General features: G+C 41.4%; 2 protein-coding genes across 2 annotated transcripts; one reads left to right on the top strand and one right to left on the bottom strand.

Moving 5' to 3' along the window:
* Positions 1-991: 991 nt before the first annotated feature.
* inavaa (innate immunity activator a) lies at positions 992-11,345 on the top strand. Its single transcript, XM_080764600.1, has 10 exons — positions 992-1,119; positions 5,085-5,186; positions 5,513-5,646; positions 6,127-6,249; positions 6,517-6,745; positions 7,192-7,245; positions 7,341-7,572; positions 8,204-8,350; positions 8,919-9,624; positions 10,544-11,345. The coding sequence occupies exons 2-10, from the start codon at positions 5,123-5,125 to the stop codon at positions 10,628-10,630; spliced, it is 1,776 nt and encodes a 591-aa protein (XP_080620726.1). The 5' UTR covers positions 992-1,119; positions 5,085-5,122; the 3' UTR covers positions 10,631-11,345.
* Positions 11,346-18,325: 6,980 nt separating this feature from the next.
* rpl10a (ribosomal protein L10a) lies at positions 18,326-20,876 on the bottom strand. Its single transcript, XM_080763371.1, has 6 exons — positions 20,826-20,876; positions 20,237-20,308; positions 20,060-20,140; positions 19,517-19,665; positions 18,822-18,994; positions 18,326-18,540 (listed from the first exon to the last, which is right to left on the bottom strand). The coding sequence occupies exons 1-6, from the start codon at positions 20,828-20,830 to the stop codon at positions 18,370-18,372; spliced, it is 651 nt and encodes a 216-aa protein (XP_080619497.1). The 5' UTR covers positions 20,831-20,876; the 3' UTR covers positions 18,326-18,369.

Below are 20,876 nucleotides of genomic sequence, written 5' to 3'. Positions count from 1 at the left end.
TGTCAAAATAATTATAAATAAAACAATGCAATAAACATTTGTTGGGAGACTGAATTGTGTGCGTTTTCAATGTTTGTTTGTATTTGTAGGCATAGCCTATCTGACACTTGCTTTTAGCATGTGTTGTTGTGACAATAAAGCTGTTTAGAGGTGTTTGTGCACCGGTTTGTGGCGCTCGGAACCCTCAAATGTGCGAATCGATTTGCAAGCAGCTCCACCTCTACACACAAGTCACACATACACAAACCCCCAAAGGGCACGAGGCTTCTTTCACATGGATATGGGACTTTGTTTAATTAGCTGACCTTTTCATTCCATCATGGGGCGAGAGAAGAAAGCAGGCCATCTGGAGGGAGGCTTTTCCTTTCCTTGGTGGAAGACTGGAAGACGTTAGAAATGGATTGGGATGGTTGACTTAAATTAATTCATTTAATTAAATATATATATATTTAATAAACAGGGGTAAAAAAAATCACAAACTGGGAGATGTTGTATTGTATTTACGCGTGTCGTGCACATAGACTGGTCGTGCACTGCCGTAGCGGCGGTAGCACCTAATTATAGTTGGTAGGCTTTCACCAGCCAGCTGTCTCTCCAGTTCCAAAAGTTTCCCCCCCCCCAGGCAATTCCTTTATGTCGCTTTCAGCACCCCCCGGTGAGTCGCGTGCTGTGTCAATGGAGCAGAGCGTGTCTGGAAAGCAAGCAGCGTACTACTACTAGACCACACCATGCTGAACTAGTAGGGGGAGGGGGGATTCAGGGAAATATACCATATTCCACGGATCGTCTTAATGTTACCAGAAATAAGTTTTCGAAACTCGTGAGGCTTTTGCGTCAAAAATAGCAATTAACTGTGAACAAGATAATAGATTAAACTATTATACGCAAAACAAAGAAACGACTTTATCCCCCACCTGAAGAGAATGGTGTGTTCTGGGACAGATGTCCCAAGCGAAACGCCCACTCTGTTTCCAAGCCGGCAAGCCGCTCACTCTCATCACTTCTCGGACAGTCAGTCAGTCAGAGTCAGTCAGTCACTCACAAGTTCACAACTCTTGATACCTTTAAAAGTGATGCTGAGCGTGTGAAAAAAGGAGAGTACGGGACACAATTTTAAAGGTGAGTTCAGACTGATAAACATGCAGCATGACATTTAGAAATCAATCTTGGTAGCCAAATCTGTAGACTTTACTTGAGTGGCTATAAACTGGCTGAAATTTATTAATGATATTTTGTTTTGTGGCAGTCATCAAATCAAAAGGAGAAAATGCTAATGGTTTTAACTGTGGTTGCATTATTATTACTTCTACTACTACTACTGTGTACTGGGATTATTATGATTATTATCATCATCATCGTTGTTGTTGTTGTATAGCTCATTCTTTGTTCTGATGTCATCCCTGTATTTGAGAGATTTTAGTCATTTATTGATTCACATCCTGCTGATTATTGTTAGGCTTGTTAGCAGCACTAAACAGTTGCTCATTCATACAGGATATAGCCTGGCTGTGGTGGATGAGTATGTCTGGCCATTCCAATCAGCTTTTGTCTCCACAGTCACACTTGTAGATGAACAAGATTTAGCATTAAATGAAAGAAAATAAAGGTTTGCGCATATGGTAAAGAGGCTTCATTATTTGTGATTGTGAATGAAAGGCAACCCATTGGTTAATGGCTGTCGCTGCCAACAGAATAAACACAAATGTGTTGCGAGACAATCTGTTGACAGTTAGGCCTACTCTCATGGTGCAAATGTTAACACTTCGGTGTTACTTTGCTTCAGGATATCTTGTGACATTTTTCAGTGTGAGAATGGAGAATGACAAAACCACATCCTGCATGGAGAGATGACCATCGGTGACCATTCAATGACATTATAACTCAAAGGGAGTCAGTGTCATGAACTCCAACCCTAAAGCTTTTGGAGAACAATGGAGCATCTCTTCTTGCCCTATATATTTACGTTGTCCTTGAGTTGTGACATAGCTGCTATGTCTGGCCAGCATATGGCCTGGCTGACTGGGAACGCACGAGTTCTATGGGGCTTATTACCTTTGTATTGTCTCTCTTGGAAATATAAGCCTGCTGCACTACAATAATAGTGGTGATCTGAATGGAAGTTGACACAGTAAAAAGGCTGCCAGAATCTGAGCCTTTTTTCCCTCTTCTTGGCTTTAGTTAGGATGTCAGTGTATACGCACGCACCTTATCACTGTGGCTTTGGGAGTTGTATGTTTATTATGACCCATGTCAAGAGTTTGCTGCGGTGTATGAGGCTTCATAGTTCATACTTGTATGAGGCGCTATGATCAGACTCCAACGACATGCTACAAAGCATGTTGCTGGAGTTCAGATCACACAATGCTTAACCTTTTTTTTGTTTCAGTACTCCCCCACATTGATTCACTTTTCCTCCAGCAGCCCACATTGTGTGCAGCATGGATCAATTTTGCTGAATGGATTTTGGCTGTTCATCAGACTCTGAAATAAGGCATACTGTAAAGTCGTTTGGTTTCTTCCATAGTATCAGCATTCACTCGAGAATCTTAATTACAGGCTTCACATGGGCCTCGGTCTGGTTTCAGGCATCCCTCACTGTTTCCTAGGCTAGGCTGGTCTCCATTGGCAATTCCAAGGCCCGACCACAGTGGTAATGAGCACAGTGGTGGCAGCATTCCAGGAGATCACAACTCCAAGGGCTCATGGGAAAGGGTGGTGGGGATGTCTGGGAGACAGTCAATCCACATCATAATCTCCCTGCCATAAACACCCACTTCCGTAAATGTTATATGCTACATTTTTGAGCAGCAAGGATGGGTGGAATGGCCAGCTACCATTGCTGACAAGTTCCTAGATGGGCATCATTAGCATGTTTTTTCAACAGCAATTAAGTCATGTCTGTTGGTTGGGTGCAATGGGTGGGGATTTCAGTGTTAGAACATAGTTCTTTGAAATTGAAAAGAACATAGTTCTTCAGGAAATTGACTGCTATTCCTGTCATAAATCATCCTAGTAAAGCGCTGATAAAGGCGCTCATCGCAGCATGATTTCAGCACTCCTACGAACACAGTTCCTGTAAAGACAAGTGATGAAACATTTTTGGGAATGGGTTTGTAACTTCTATTGAGATCCACAACCCACCCACTCATTCAGTCGGCCCCAGACCTCCGACCACAGACATTGTGAAAGTCTTCAGAAAGTTATGGAGTGTAAGTGGGTAAATCCCACATTACCCTGCCTGTCTCTGATTACCGGCCTGAATTCCTGTTGACGTCCTTAGTTTTATATCGCTGCAGAGCCATGTGTCTCTCAGCACAGAAGCCTCCCTGTGTAGGCCCCTACCTTGCATACTCACTCAGCAACTGTTCCGTCCTATCCCCTCTCGTTGAAGCCTTGTCTCAATATTGGTGCAACACAGACCAATAACATTCTTAGGCTGAAGCCAGAGGTGTCAGCAGATATTTCACCCACAGCAGATTACCCCGGCCGGTTGGGTGCATATGGGACCTTTTGTTGCACTGTTTTCACTGAGAAGCAGTGCACAGTCAGGCCGCCTGTTACTCATTGTGTTACCGTGCACTCAAAGCTGCATCAGTTCACATGAGTTACTGCACTGAAAGGGCTGAGTCTGTGGGATTGACACAATAACATCCTGTCAAAGGACGTTCTCATCCACACAGGTCCTGTATCGTTCTGGTCCCTAACAGGAAAGGCCTGATACACATCTCCAAACACTATTAAGAGATAGCAGGACCTAGGCTTATGAAGGCCTTGCTAACACACGTTCACTGTGTGTGTGTGTGTGTGTGTGTGTGTGTGTGTGTGTGTGTGTGTGTGTGTGTGTGTGACTGTGTGTGCGAGCGTGCGCCTGTGTGTGTGTGACTGTGTGTGCGAGTGTGCGCTTGTGTGTGTGCGCCTGTGCCTGTGTGTGTATGCACGCACATGTACATGTTTGCTTGAGTCCCTTGACCCAGAAATATTGTTGAAGTTTTGTTTGATAAATATTTTCTATTAAAGTAGGCTTTTCATGATATGGGTAAACAGGGGTGTTGTTTAGTTTATGCATTGTGGTTCCATGGTTGTACAGTATAACAGAAAGAAGGGAAGTTAATCATATCCTCTAATCAGGTTAACAACCATGAAGGAGTCTCTTGTGATCCACTGTCACACTGAAATATCTACTGAGAGCGGCATTGAGTGATGCCGGACATGTGAGACCAAAGACAAATTAATCAACCAAAGCACACAGAAACATATCATTCTCTTGAAAACTTGAAAAGTTATCTCTTAGGCTATCCTTAAGCAGTGTCCTCAACCCATCCAGAAACCTAATGGCTTGATTTGACATGAAATCACAAAACATGCTCCCCACATTGTTGTTGTTGTTGCCATTGTTTTCTTCTCTTGCCATTGTCTCTCTTTTTCCCGTTGCACTCTTGTTTATTCTCTGTCAGATGTTCTGGCACAGAATAGATCATAAACTTGAATTGTGCCCTCTTGTTTACGAGTAGTGCTTTGAGGCGCAGTGGCCAATGTGGCACATGAATCAGCACCGGGCCTTATGTGTTCTGATGTTGTGCAGACAAGCCCATCGTTGAAACATTGAGACATTCTTCCACTTCAAAGTCCCTGGAGGGCTCTCTGGACACTGGTTGAATAGGAGCTGTGGGAGGGGCGAACGGGGGGAACAGGTGCAGTCCACGAGTGTGGTAATTCCTGCTGCCATCTGCTTTCTTTTTCTGGGTCTGGGCTCTTTTAAACATCCTCTGACACGCCTCATGAGCGAGTCAGAGCGACACGCTCCCCTGGGCATCCGCGCCGTGCCCCGTCACCATGGCACCCCGATTCGGATTAACCTCTGCACATGTGCCGAGTCAAGCATGGGGGTCTGCTGCCTTTGTGATTGAGGAGCAGGGAGGGACCATGGGAGGGAGGCAGGGGGTTGCATGGATAAGTGTGTGAATGGACTCTTGCCGATTAATTCACTTTTGTTGAAGAGAAGTAGAACCAAGTATAAAAGGGTTTAAAAAAAAGTTTTTTTTTGTTGATCACTCATCTGTCATCTGATCAAACTCTGCTTACAGGTATTGCTAGAACTGAATTCTCCGAAGAGAGAGTGAAGATGACGACAGTGGAGAGCAAAGATGAGATCAGTGACACTGACAGTGGGATCATCTTGCACTCTGGTAAGAACTTCACTCCAAAACACCAAACACACCATTATTTAAGCAATAGGGTACCTCAATACTAAAAGATAGGTGCAAATCTTTTACATGAAAGTTTCTTTCTTGTTACAAAACAGTCTGATAGTCTTTGGTTGACAAAAATATTGAATTTCAGTTAATGTATTTATTTGTTTTTCGTCTTGAAAATGGACAATACCAATTTGTAATTAAATGATTTAAGTTGTTGCAAAATGTTGGCGGATGTCACACCAACATTAGCATAAGTATCTGCTGTTAATGACCATGGTGATGATAGACTGATGATGGAATCTTTTGGTGACTTACAGGCCCAGATAGCCCCACATCCCCAGTGAAGGACCTGACCACCCATACAAGGGCCTTGAAGATGAAGCACCAAGTTCTGGAGGACCGCCTGGAGCTCTGTCTGCTAGAGCTCCGGAAGCTTTGCATTAGAGAGGCGGTGGGTGTATTTTACAGTTGATTCAAATATTTAGTAACAAAGATTGATTGATTGAACAATGATTGATGATTGAATGATTTCATGTGGGTCTCCATGTATGGCCTACCTGTGTGCAAGGTGCAAGTTGGCATCTCGACAGAGAGCATTTATAGTTACTCATGTAATGTGAACTATATATTCTCTGTATGTGGTTAATACATTTAAGAAACTGTTGTGTGATATTAGTTGCATCTATCATTGGGCATAGGCTACATTGTGCTGATAAAGCAGTAACCATGACGTCACAAGTATATCAGTATGATTACACAGATGAAGAGTACTATAGCCAAACAGATGAAGAGTACTAGCCAAACAGATAAAGGTCAATACTAACAGGTCAAGCTTAAGCTACAGTATATATATATCATAACATGTGTAGTAGCTGGGGGGAAAGAAAATTCACAATGCCCTGGGATCTGACTTTGGCCTTTGTCTTCACAGGAGCTGACTGGAAAGATGTCCTCTGACTATCCTCTGATGCCTGATGAGAAGCCCCCTCGGGTTCGCAGGAGGATAGGAGCAGCCTTCAAGTTGGATGAAGGCCTGATCCATCAGAATGGAGAGGTACAGTCCCATATCACCATCTACTTTATCACACGTATGCATCATAGTGGGTAAACAAGCAGAATTGGCTATATCTGACCTAGGATCATGATAGTATCATCCTTTTATGGCTCCTTCTCATTGTCTCTTTTTCATGTCTAACTGTCTAAAGTTTAACTGAACTAAATAAAGAAAAGGGTGGACAATGGACATAGATTTCCCATTCTCCCCTTTGGACAAATTTTAAACTTATTCTGAACTAATCCCAGAATTTTATTCTTAAACCAGAATTCAGTGTTACAGGGACTGGAGGCTGACCTGGCCCTTCAGCTCCAGATCTTTGAAGCAGCCCGGAAACTCTCGCTGGAAGAGAAACTCAGTAAACCGCAGAAGAAGAGCAGACTGCAGCAGTGTAAGAGAGAAGAGAGGAAAGTGAAAGAACTGCAAGTGGTTGTGTTGCAGCACAGGAACAGGAATGAACGCTCCTTGGAAACCACTATCCCAACCAAACACAAAGGTGAGTGACACTGCTGCCCCCTTCAGGCCAAACGATGCACCGCAGGAGTCTCATGAATGGAAAAGTTGTAGTTTGATCATGAAGGGTTCACTTTAACCACTTAAACTTAAAGCTTATACTTGATTGATCGAGGTCCTCCAGGGGTCTATACTTACGCCCCTCCTTTTTCCCCCTCTATACCAAATGTCTTCACTGAAAAAACTAGTAGTACAAGCTCACAACAGCTTGTAGATCTGCTATTTTTGGGTACAGGTTCCGACATACTAACAGTCCGACAGTCATTAGTCCGACACCCTAACTTAACCCTAACTGCAAGCACGACGCAATGCATGTCAGGAGCAACGGGTGATTTTTTGCTTAATGTCCACCTAGTATGACATTTCCAGACTAGGGACGGGATTCTAGGATTCTACACTAAATTAAAACAGTTCTGTCTCTGTTCCTAGATCTATCCATGTCTGATGACAGCTCCTTATCTGATGCAGTCGGCATGGATGATGGTAAGTTGGGTTTTTGCATGTCAAAAATCATGGTCACTCATTTGAAACAGTCTAGCCTCATTTCCCATTTATCTCATCCTCCCGATCCACCGTAGACATGGACTCCTCTGGCCCCCTCTCTCCTCCGGCCCTGAGCTCCCCCTATGCAGACCCTCTTCAATCGTCATCATCAACCAGCTCCCTCCAGTCTTCCCAGCAGTCTTCGAGCCATGCCAGTGTGGAGTACAAGCTCTCTCCCATCAAGAACTCTCCATGGAAAGAGTCCAGTCTGGATCAGCCTTACTGGAAGCCCTCAAAGCCTCAATCTGCTTGCAGCAGCAGGTCCAAGTAAGTAAGAATGCCCAAAGCATGAGGACACTCCCAAAAGTCCTCAATGTATAGTAGTCTTCCAAAGTATTCAAGCAGCCCATTCTACATCAGGTTATGGTGTCTAGGGGCACAACAGCTAATCAAACTAATCAGTTTAGTAGATTATAAAAAAATATTACAACAATATCCCACCTGTAAGCTCACAATACATCACAAGAAAATAGGGCTCCAGTGGTTAACCAGACGGACTATTCAAATCAGTTGATTCTGCATCGATTCGTTGTTACTGTATATAAAAATCACACCTATGTGAAGTGAGGTGCGCTCTTATCATACTTCATCATACATAATCTCATTCTGGCCAAACACAATTTGCATCCTCACTTTTCTGCCTTTTATCTTCAATATGTACTTTGCTCAGCCAATGAAATCATCGCTATGGGGTGATCAGCCAATCACAAGCCAATGTTTGTGTTTACACAAACCCGGAAAGCTGGGCTAGCGCCCCTGTAAAATATACTGTATACCATATAAATGCACTTCTTAATTACCGTACTTGATTAATCGAAAAAGTCTTCAATAGAATAATAACAAACTAATCGATAGTTGCATCCCTAATTGTGTCCGTCTTGCCTTTTGTTGTGTGCAGCAGTCCAGTGGGAACTCCAGTGTGTGCAGATGGTAGGGTTCTTCCCTGTCAGTTTATCCAGAACCTGGCACTGCGTCACAACCACTCCAGCAGTGCCCCCTCCACCCCAGAGCTGCATGTACGCCGACAATACTCCCAGTCTTTCAGGTGAGAAGATCCTAAAGAGTAAAGACAATACTATTGAAGATGTATTTATAGCACTTACCTAAACTGAATTTCAGGGGCATTTTGAGATGCAGGTGTATTTTTGCCCTTTCCCCCGATTTTTGAGGCAATTAAAGGTGCTGTGTTTGATCAATTACGGGTTCTCTCTAGCTCTTTAATAAACAGAAAATACATGTTCAGGTTGGTTGCCGTCATCATGGCAATCATCCGGAGAGGATACCCATTTATCAGCTTCGTTTTTACAGTGTTCCAGTTGTGTCTGCCCGTTTGTGTCATCCCATCCAATTTCAATTGTTTTTCCTGTATCCTGTATGAATTCTCTATCATGATAAAATTGGTATTCTGACCTAAAAATATATAGTCTGTTAAAGAGCTAGAGACAGGGAGAACCCTGTTACTGAACAAACACTCTATATCAATGACTACTATCAGATTACTATCAGAATATAGAATAGCTATTTATTTAACAAATATTTTCACAAAATATACTGCCACTTACTGCACCTTTTAATTAAAGTATATTTTCTAACGTGTCACATTCTTTCCATAGACTTTCCAAAAGCAATCCATCGCCTGACATGGAGCATTTCAACCCAGCGAACAACTGTGGGCGCACCAGGCCGCAACAGCGGCGCTGTGCTACTGATTTCATGGCGCGCTTTCCAGAGTATTCCCCCCAGCACCTCTACCAGTCCAGCTCTGAAGACAGCAGCTCGGACCACTCAGCATCCTCCTACACAAGCTCCCCCAGTAGAGATGGACCCACAGAGATCCCCAAGCTCTGCCCTCCTCCTTACGGATTCCATTTTGGGGCCCAAAAAGGCCCTTTCAACTCCCCCAGATCCCCTGCTGTGAACAGGAATGCCAACCAGCCCCAAGCTAGACCAAGCTACTGCAGGGCTGTGGCAGGGGATCTCCCCTTGTCCCCTCAGGAGATGAATAGGGAGAAGCGCTACCTGTCCCAGCCTCCCCCTGTTAGCCGCTCCCCACAGCATAGACAGTGGCAGGAGGGCACTGCCTCTTCCAAGAGTATGCTAAAACCTCCACCTCCCTACAACAGGCTAGTACGAACCCCCTCGCTAAGGGAGTACCCCAACCATGCCAGCCGTATGATGCCCAGGGAGATGGTTTCAGAGGAGCTCAAGTCCTGGCACCAGAGGAACCAGTTCCAGAAGTCATGTCCAGCCTCCCTGAACCGTCAGGGCTCCTACCGAGTGAAGAGCCCTGCTTCACCTCAGTTACCCCCCTACAAACAGGTCAGTACGCGCAAACTATTTCCACTTCTTTGCTTGGCCCTGTACCACCTTTACTATAATTTTGGAAAAATGAAAATAGAAGTGGACCGCCACCACCACACATCTTACAATCTTACAATACAATAAATGCTCAAAACCATCAATGCGAACAGCTGTCCGCCAGTAGTTCACAGTATCTGGAGAACTGGCCGAATGGGGCTGACCGACTCGGATCGCTTCAGTACTCAGCAAGGACTCGAGGGAGTGCTGTGCAGTCGTTTGGTTATGATAGGCATATATGGAGATCCAGTTGTCCAGAACCGTAGATCCAACATCTATGGTGATCTTATATAGGGTATAAAATGAACATGGAGTCAAGGACAGACCGATACCGATATCTCCATATATGGGCATAAAAGGGACATATAGGCAGAGATTTCCTACTGTACATGGGTACACAGAGAGACGGGTACAATGGCAAGTGCATAACCGGGTGGGCCATGCGACAGCCTACTTGCATCATTCCCAAGTAGGCTGGTGCCCAATTTAGTAATAATAAATTGGCTATATAATTGGCTAAATAACTGGCGTTAACCCATTTTGGGCGGGAACCCCTTTTTGTGTTAGCATCATGCTATGCTTTAGCTATTGAAAAATAGCAGATCTACAAGCTCATAGCGCGCCACAGAGCTTGTAGGTCTGCTATTTTAGAAAAATCGAAGAACGACTGACATAGAAACATAGCTTTTTCAGAAAACTGACGGGATGTAGAAGACATTTTTAGAATCTGATCTCAGGTCAAATTGGGTTTTAAACAAATATGGCATAATTAGACATTAGTCATGGAGGTGCTGCAAATTATCATAGAATATAATTAATTATGACAAATTCATATGTAAATCACTTGTGAATACTGATTTTCAATTACCTTGTTTTCCAGGGTTCTGTGATTCTCCAGAGAGCTGCAGATGGAACCCCAGTCCAGTGGTTTGTTGAAGAAGATGCTGAAATAGTTAGTCAGGTGTAGCCTGGGAAACTCAGCAGGACTGTGCATTAAGTAGGAAATGCATTAAAAAACTAAAAACGTTTTATATTTATTTAGTCAATGGACTCTCTGTGAGATTGTATGTCCAAAGAGGCTGGACACTGTCCTTGACAGAATGCAGAAAACATTGGACCTATTGGTATCGTGGCATCTTTCCGCAATTGTTTAATTTAAAACTTAAAAGTATAGGCAGTATGCCAGTTTTATTTATTTTAACATATTTTATGTTTTAAAATACATTGTATGTTTAAAAATAATTTCTCTTTTCTTTAAGGTTACTAGGGTGAATCGGGTAGGTTCCTTTTGACAGGAAAAATATGATTTGTTTCACTAATGTGTCACACAGACTAATATGTTACATTTGCTGTAATTCGCAAAAGTCTCTTTGTGTCTGGCACTCATTTTGCACAATAGATTCACCTAGCTTCCAAATTCTGTTAAAGTGTCCTAATATAAGTCTATGCTATATTTATCTATTTAATGTTTTTTACATTGTAGCATAGACAACTATCACTAAAAATAATATACATACTTTGGAAATGTTTTGGAGAAAAAGTATTGTTTGCTTTTTTATATAATGAATTAATAATAGTTGTAGGTTGATGACAATGTGAAGCTATAAGTCTCAAGCCTTGCTATTGTAATTTTTTATTGTATTAACCCTAATGCCTTTAATAGTGAAGTGGTTTGTTGGATTTTTTTCTCACTACAATATTTTGAGATACTAACCAAGTGATTGTATCAGTTTTGATATTGTTTGTATATTTATAATAAAATGAAATAAAACATTTTTTTTAAATGACATAATGATATTGTCTGTGATTTCTGGTGCAATTTGTGAGTATGTATGTTGTCCTTCTAAAATGAAACACCAAAACTGTTCATAAACATTTACGCATATTAAATTACGCATATCACGTCAAACTCACACATGTATTTCAGGTTGTCTGTACACATCTGTACTTAAGTTTAAATTAGGGTCACAAAATTGTTCATGGACAATTCACGGTTTCCAGGTTTCTTTCTCTGTTACATCTTGTTGTGTACCACTAACCAGAGTAAAATATATATAAAATATATATTCTGGTTTCCTCAGACGTAGCAGACTTCACACCTTATATTATTATTCAATACATATTATAGCCCAAGGACTACCATCTTGATTAATAATTAACATGGGTGGTGGTATGGGTTAAAATTAGGGTTTTTCTTGGCTATAGTGGTGGACAGGGACAGTCACATACTGTCATTTTCTGGCTCCAACCTGGATTTGTACTTATTCTTCAGATAACTCAGTGTGGAAAAAAGCACTCTTGCAAAAGGCAATATACATATATAAATAGAAGAAACGTCTTTTAATTGTTTTACTGTAAGCTCTGGGAATTATGCCTGACAATTCATCTAGAACTAGATGCGGATGTTTCATACATCCTCTTCTGTACCTTTAAAATTAAAGCACCAGCCTCCTGAAAGGATCTATAGGGCCATAATGATAACGTCTTTAATGCCACTAAACTCATATCATGAAAGTTACCCCAAAATAAAATAAAATGGAAAGAAAAAATTATTGTCACTTTCCTACAATACTACATGCCATGGTCAGCGAGCGAGGGACCACATATAAAGGACCACCAATTGAAAACTCCTGCTCCAAATGAATGACTCGTGTTTGACAAACACAGAAAGTATGACATAAATAAACATGACAAAATTGTAATCATTTGCCTTATCTTGTTTTGTGTAGCTTAGAATAAAAAGAGAACTAGTGTTATGACACAGAGGAGTACCAGGAGGGGCATGGTGATGGTGAGAGCCCAGTGACAGCGATGCAGCCAGTGATACACAGAGCAACGCCTCCACATACACCACCTGAGGAGGGAATAAATGTAATGCTCATCAGTGTTCATCCCAAAGCTGCTATTTACCCATAGGTTCCACTTTTAAACACTGAATGACTACTATACACTTGAATGTACTCACGAACAATGGATAAGACAGACACTACCAGTTTGTCTCTGAGGAATGAAGGAAGGAAGGAAGGTGGGTTGGAATAACTGACTGACTGCGGCTTTCGCCTATATTTTATAGTTTTTATAGAGGGACAGACAGTAGGCTGACAGGAAATGGGGGAGAGATGGAGGACATGCAGTAAGGGCCGTCGGGATCGGGAGTCGAACCCACGGCACACTGCCAGGCTCGGGCTGCCGGCGAAGGTGCCTGGACCGCTGAGCCACGGCCCAGGCCCAAATATACACTTCTATATAGTAAAAAACATGAAATCATCATAGAGGAAGTAAAAGGTCAAGGGATTCACATGTCTTAATGACTGTTGGGAGGGCGTTCCACATTTTGGTGTGAGGCCTAAGAGGTGCTGTGGTACCAAGAGGTGCATGCATAGTCGAAGAAACCTTGTACGAGGGCTCCTGTTTTCAAGGTGTTTTTGTTGACCAGTGAGGAGATCCTGTGTAGGAATCTTGTTCTTTGGTTGAAGTTTTTGATTACGTTGGTGGCCATTTTATCACCGGAAAGATTTGCCTCCAGGATGGAACCTAGGTAGGTAATTTCATCTTTTCGTGTGATAATATTTGTCACCCACTCTAACCTATCTAAGACAGATAGAGTGATTGATTGATTGATTGATTGATTGAAACTATGGACCATTTTTTTACTTTATCTGCAGCTAAAATAAAATAAGAATGTTGTTAATTAACTTACAAGCCTATAGACTGGTAAACATGCACGCTCCTCCTACTCCTGTCCATCTTTTTCTTTGAAAGTCCCACTTTCCCCTTGTGTCTCTGTCTCAGGGCATCCAGGGAGGACCTGCAAAGAATACACACAAAATCCAATACATTAACTCACAATATCAGGGTTCAGACTCAAAGTCCTGACCTATCAGGTTGTGTCAGTGGTGAGGTGAGGTGAAGCACCTATTGGCTGGAGGACAGTGACTCTCTTGTGCAGGGACAGGACATGGTTCCAGTGGAACAGCTGAAGTCTCTGACGGAGTATCACCTGGAACAGATCTTGGCAGAACCACAGAAAAAGAGGATATCATAATGTATAATTGCATGTACTTGCGTTACTTGTGTTAAACACACACAGAGAATATAACCCTTTGTACAAGCCATGTATGTATTACACATACCGGTACTCTATTACTCTGTTAACACATACTCTGTTACATGTTACAGAGTATGTGTAATTGTGTATGTCATAACTGATACAGAAGTCAGCAAGATGGGATATGAATAGAAAGAAATATAAAACACAATTATCTAGCATAGTGAAATCCTGTCTGAATACTTGGATCGGTATATGTCTAGTTATGAGATCATGTGCAGATACTTGAATATGAGTCAAGCCTCGTGCATATTACAACTAAAAGGAAACATGTCATTATAGTGGGTGAATACGATTTTGATTTTGTTTTCTCTTTTTATGTTGATGAAAATGAAATACGAAACTGAAGACACACTACTATGAATGCATGTTTCCAGCAATAGACTAGAAATAATTATATAATTGGCTATCAAGAGATTCTCAGATCTTTACACTGAGAAAGAACAAACAACAAACAAGTGTGTACCGTATATCAAGTCAATTATTATTATTATTATTATATGTGCATATAAAGACAGAAAGGCAGGCGTTACCTGTCGTCCATCGAGCAAACAGCATCCTTTGTCATCATGGAGGCGCTGGATTCTGCGCTCAGGGTTGTGGTGATGGCTTTCTTATCAGGACATGCTGCCTGATTTTTTAAGTCTCGTTTTCTCCTCTCCTGGAGAGAAAAAATTATAACATTTTGGATATTTGAACAATTGAGGAAGACAAAATGAACTACAATAGTACCTACCTGTTTAGTGATGATTGCCATGCTGACCCTACGGCGGCCATTTGGCTAAAAGAGAAGGAAGAGAAAAACACAAAGAAGATTAATTGTGGGAAGAAATGAGAAAGCAGCTCAAAGGTTAGGTGGTACCACAAGCCAAATATCTCAATACCTGCTGAGAGGTTTTCTTCTCATTTTTGTCTTTGAGTCCATCTGTATCTACAACAAGATATCTGTATCAGTGGGATGGCTCAGAATCAAATAAATGTCATAAAGAAATCTTACACCTTATCAGAAACCAAATCACCCATTCATTTGAATGGCATCTTAAACGTTTGACCGTTCCTACGTTACGTAAATGTAGTATAGGTACTGTTGTGTTGTACTGTATATCAAGTACTGTAGCAGCTACTGATACGTTCTGGTGTATAATATTACAACTCAGCCATAACCATATAAGGAGTCCCCAAAGCAGCTATACGTCCAAAACCCAAATATGTACGAGCTGCGTTCGCTTCCCGCGTTTGCGCGTCTTACTGGTAGTATTATCCTACTATTGTCCTACTGACTCTAGCCTACTAGTGTTACTAATACTGACTTTAGTCTTTTATATTACTATCGTGGCACTAATTACTATTATTACCTATGCTGTTACATTGTCTGAAAGAAGCCAAGCAAAAATAAGTTTTACTCTTATGTACATACAGTACCTGTGCACAAGATGTAACGATAAAGAACAACCTTGAACGCTGACATTTACTGCAATAGGGGCTCAATGGAAATGTAAAAACCTGGCAGTTCTTTGTACTCTGAACTTCTGTCTGAAGGTTTCCTGCGGACGCTCTTATGGATCAGCCGCCTGGCTTCCTTCAACTCAGCTACGTCTCGGCCATGTCGTCTTTTCAGAGTCTCCATGTGAGCCACCATCAATTCCACTGCTCGGCTCACACGTGCTTCCTAAAACACATAGATGACGATTACAGAACATCCATTCAGAGATGAAAGCGTAATGGACAAGTGAGCGTACTTATACCTGGTGGACAGCCCCCAGCACCTCAGACGTGTTGAAAATTCGTTCCACAGTCCCACCAAGAATATCCAGACATAACTCCAGCTTCTGGATGATCCTACTGCGCTTACTGTCCAGACACAAGGCCTTCAATGCCTGAAGACCACACATAAACACAAAGATCACATTTACTATGTGCAATGGAACAACATCAATTCTCAAGTCCTGTGCCCGTGATTTCACTGTCATTAGTCTATTAAAGCTACTGTGTGCCATAGGAAAACAATACAAACTCAAAATAATGGTTGCTTAATCAAATGCTTGAAATTGACAATGTAAAGTGCAGAATCTGACAGAGAGTAGAGTAAAGGGTAGGGAGTTGTGATCTGTGCTATCGTGGCAATATAACTTTATTGCCACGTCACAGCAGGTGATAGTATTTGTGCATGCTCCATCCTTATTATTCCTTATTTCCACAAGGAATAAGGGGGCAGGGGGTGCAAGGGATATAGAGAGATCAATAAAAAACAAATTATCTACATATTTACACATGGTACTGGATATGATCTATCCGGTGCATCAAATACCATATACATGCACTTATCCTTGCCTACCTCTAAGCTCTCCTTGCCTCTGATCAACTCCAGCTGGATGTTCTCTTCAGCCAGGTTGCGGGCATGTTCCTCTGCCTGTAGCCTTTGCTTTAGGGTGTATTGGTCACAACAGAAGGCCAGGCCAATCTGAGAGACGGCGGCCTGAGTGGACATCAATTAACAAACAGCAAGCAAGGTTACACAGACACATACTGTAGTAGATAGAATATATTATAATGTATGTTACCATTAATACAATATAAATTGCCTTACCTCTACCTCTTTCTCTGACATCTCTACACTGTCAAACAGATAAAAAATACCAAATCTAGTAAGACCACATTTAATTAAAAAAATAATAATCCAATAATCCAAATGCAGTGAAACATTGCATTCCATCACCTGTCAAGGCCTACACGCTCTACAATGGAAAGTTCACACCAGGGTGTCACTGGTTGCTCCTCCTGACTGATTTCTGCGAACGAGATCAGTTTAACGTGACAGTCTACTTGTTTTTGATCTCTAAATACTTTTTCAGCAGTGGTGGAAATGACATTTACATAAGTAGGCTACTGTACATATTTGTTCTTAATAGAGTTATTTCCAATTCCCAATACTTTTACTTCTACTCCACTACAGGCGAATATTATTTTACTCTACTACATTTGAAAACTAGAGTTACTACATTTTGATTATTACAAAACATACATCACTTCAGCCCTATATACATTTTAGTCCATTTGAAAATAGCCGATGTGCAAGCTCACAATGCGTCGCGATGCATTGCGAGCTTGTAGATCTATTTTCAAAAGATGAATGTACACAAATCAAATTTGAAATAGGACATTCTGCATAATGAGTACTTTCTATTTTTGGTACTTTAAGTACATTTTGATATATTTGATACCTTTGTACTTTTACTCAAGTACATTTTGAATTCCTTGTTAACAGAGTATTTCTACATTGCAGAATTGATACTTTTACTTAAGTAAAACATTTGAGTACTTTTTCCTCCAGTTTTTCCAGATACATCAAGCAGATAAATAGCTGTACCTTCTTCACTGTCCTCGCTGCATTGCATTATGAACTGATGGTCAGTGTAATGGGCCTCTTCAGAAACCTTATGGAATAGTGAAAACATGACTTTCCTCAGGAATTGATACTGTCGCAAAATCAAAGTTGTTGAGTGTTTAATAGTGGTCATGATCAAGACAAGTGGACTCACCTCAGCGCTCATTGCACAAGCTTGTAGCACTCCAGATAATCCAAATGACTTTTGACAATAAAGTTAAGGGACAAAAATGTAAGGCTTTCCTGAATCTACAATACAAATATTAAGACGCAGATACTGTACTATAGATGTTGGTAGGATCAAGAACTCTGTTCAATGTAATGGAGTTCGTTCTTGCTGTACACGTTTTCAGTAGAGTACTGAAAAGGATAATCCTATTAGGAGATCAGTAGCTCAGAGTTACAGCAATCCTTAAAGGAATTGGAGCCAAATTCAAAGACTGTCACACTCACATAGGGTTGTCTACTTTTCTCCAATGTTTGAAATTGATCACACACTTCTGTTTAGAGTACAGCTGATTCAATAGGAAAAAAATTGCTTTTTTGGCCAGGTCTCTTTCAAGTGATCTCTGTAAATGAAAAATTCTGCATCCCCCCCCATAAACATTTCAAAAAGTATTTATTTAAAGATATGTAAGCCTCGAACAAGGCCAACTCAGAACTTGATAAATATATTTTTTAGGCCAAACAAACTAGAAAGAATAAAATAAAAGGGTAGGGTACAACACCTTTTCTTCTTTGTAATTATTTCAGCCCAAAATATTTTGTCATGATTTGTCACAATCCGAGTTGGCTTTGTCCACAGCACTTTGAATACCTTTTTTTAGTCTGAGGAAAATTAATTTGGGGAATAATTTCCTGGGCCTGTCGTCTTCGTCATGAACGGGGGCAGGACAGCAACGCTCTACCAATGCACAGGATAAACAAGCGAAATTGACCAAATAAATTCAACCACATATTAACCACATTATAACACTAAACAATTGCAAGTGATACAATGGGTACTCCCGTTTAGATCAAATCAGTGACAGCTAAATTATTTTCTGTCAATATTCAATGATTGCAATATTATACCTTGAACAAAACAATCAACTGCAGCGCAATCATTTTTTAAACAAAGTTGTAAACCGTTAAGTAGGAAAGGGGAAAAAAAGTACAAACAAGAATACTGGAGGGTCTCCACATTTTTATTTATAGAAAAGAATTTGACCATCTAGTAGAGGCGCTGGGGTTTGCCCATGGTGCTCTTGATGTACAGGGCACGCACGTTCTGCCAGTTCTTCTTCAACAGAGACACCAGGAAGTTGACAGCCAGGTGAACGTTGTAGACCAACTCATCCTCTGCCATCTTCACATGGCCCACAGCAACAGCCAGACAAAGCACCTGCAACACAGCAAGCAATGGTTAGTGTCATCGCTCAGACAAACTGCACCTTCTAAATTCTGACCTAGTTTCCTGAAAAACGTATATTATAACAAATATTTATTTAAAAAAAAAAAACTACGTTAATATACAAACATAAGCACCACAAAAGGGGTTCCCAGATTGAAAGGTATAGTTGCGTATAGGGGTCCCTGCCTGGTCTAAATGGGTTCATTACAAAAGGCATATTATGTACTAGATTAAGAAATCAAAATCTTTTTGACCGCCATTGATAAACCTACCTTCTTCATCTGGAATTTGATGGTGGACTTGACCTCATCCACCTTGGTGTTTAGGTTCTCGTTGTGGGTGAGCAGGGAGGGGAACTTGCCAGCCTTGTTCAGACCAGGACCCAAGATACGAGGGATCTGCTTGATCAGAGACTCCGAAGCAAGGAAGGCGTCATACTTCTTGGCTAGAAGACACAAATCAAATAAAAGATTCACTTTATTTTCATTTAAGTCTGTTGGCAAAGTCAAAGTCTGAGGCATGTTGCACTACATGCCTCAATTTCTTGAATTTTAAGTCATTGCTGTGGCCCATATCAATTCTAGCTACTTGACCCAGGAAATATTTCCCAATGCATTTTCCCCCGACATTTCAAAACTTATTATTTTAAGACCTTATAAGCATAAAGCCAACTCTTGTTTATATAAGTGATATATATATCACTTACTATGATATATATATTTTGGACCAAACAAATAATTACAAAAGACAAGCTCTCGTAGCCTGTAGCTTTTGAGAAAAATCGGTTTGAGGGGAAAGGAAGTTGCCTACAAAACTTTGTCGACTACAAAACAATACTACAACATGACGAAACGATATCATCCTCTCCCGACAGGATCATATACCGAAATGAAATGGTGCCCAGGCTAATAAGCATGTGATATCTGAAATTCCATTTCTTGTAGGTAAAAACTCAAAATTAACATACCGAGCTTCTTGACCATCTTCTTGTTCTTGTTGAGCTTCTTGAGGGCCTCAATGTCCATGTGGGGCAGTTCAGCGACTTTGGCCTCGTCACAGTGCTGCTGGTCTCCCAGGACACACACAGAGAACTTGGGCCTGGGGAGGGACTTCAGCCTGCAGAGAAAACAAATTATTATTACCAACAGGCTCTGCATTCATCATTAGGTATAGCTTTTAAAATATAAAAGCCTTACCCACTTATGGATGCTGTTCCAGATGGCCTCAGCGGTAACTTATTGACAAATGGTCGGCTTGGACGACATGAACTTGACAGCCCAGTCGCCCTTAGCCTCCCCTCATGTTTTAAGACCCAGGGTAGGGGTCCGTCTGCTTTGCCTTCCCAAAGGCTCAGTCAGACTACCCAGAGAACTTCTCAATGCATGTTCCTGGCCTGTCTAGGGTAGGCTTTAGTCCTACATTTCAATCAATTACCCATGATATATTGTAGTATTAGACAGGGCTGGAAACGCACAGGGAGAAGGTTGGGTTAAACAGTAAAGGTCCAAACCTGACGGTGCCAGAGAAACGCTTGTCCTTCTGTGGATCATAGTTCTTCAAGCTGATCTGCAGCTCCACAGTCTCCACAAACCTAAAAGAAAATACCCAGAATTAGGAGAACCACCACAACATTACACCCACCCCCCCCCACTAACATTTGACACGTGTCATAAAACATACAACTTACTTCCTATGCTTTGTCCTTGCTCCCTGCTGGACCTCCCTCACACATTCGTACAACGTGTCTCTTGAGACCTTACTGAAAGGGGTACCCAAAACAAACAAAGTTAGCGGGGCATATCATAATATAAAAACATTTCATATTAATTTTGCGTCTTAAATGTGCCTGCGACGCCCTGCGTCCATCACGAGCGTCATGTGAACCAGTCATGTATCAGGGCTAGTGCCTCTACGTACACGCCGTTCTAAGACGGGGCATCGGAGTGACTTATGTCTACAAAATGTACCAATAATCAACTTAAGGATAAGGTTATTAGATATGTATTACTTTAATGTCCGAATACAGTCTTAAAATGTATTTTTATAGTGTGGATGACAACGGATAGGATTTCCAATATGCCAATGGTTGCGCTGCTCCCACCGGCGTCGAGTCGGTTGCATATATATGTTCAAGTCGAAGAATTAACATCGTACAGTGAAATTACAAAAGGAAAACGGAACCAGAGACTTTCACGAATATAGTAATAGATAATGTGCATAGCGTTAAACGCACATTTCTACATTAAAATACATTAATCAACGAAATTCTATCTAACCTCATTTTGGCTGGACGCTCCTTCCGTCTCCACGCTGAAAAGGAAGTACAA

The sequence above is a fragment of the Protomyctophum bolini genome (genome assembly GCF_963924005.1).
Source record: "Protomyctophum bolini genome assembly, chromosome: 5".
In the NCBI taxonomy this organism is placed as follows: domain Eukaryota; kingdom Metazoa; phylum Chordata; class Actinopteri; order Myctophiformes; family Myctophidae; genus Protomyctophum; species Protomyctophum bolini.
This window is presented reverse-complemented; position numbering and strand designations above follow the sequence as displayed.

Excerpts from the sequence above, each read along its gene's own strand:
- inavaa (XM_080764600.1), top strand. The coding sequence starts at position 5,123 with ATGACGACAGTGGAGAGCAAAGATGAGATCAGTGACACTGACAGTGGG. Across the intron at positions 5,187-5,512 it reads TGGGATCATCTTGCACTCTG|GCCCAGATAGCCCCACATCC; the intron begins GTAAGAACTTCA and ends GGTGACTTACAG. Across the intron at positions 9,625-10,543 it reads AGTTACCCCCCTACAAACAG|GGTTCTGTGATTCTCCAGAG; the intron begins GTCAGTACGCGC and ends CTTGTTTTCCAG.
- rpl10a (XM_080763371.1), bottom strand. Across the intron at positions 20,141-20,236 it reads GCAAGGACAAAGCATAGGAA|GTTTGTGGAGACTGTGGAGC; the intron begins GTAAGTTGTATG and ends ATTTTCTTTTAG. Across the intron at positions 18,541-18,821 it reads TCAAATTCCAGATGAAGAAG|GTGCTTTGTCTGGCTGTTGC; the intron begins GTAGGTTTATCA and ends GCTGTGTTGCAG.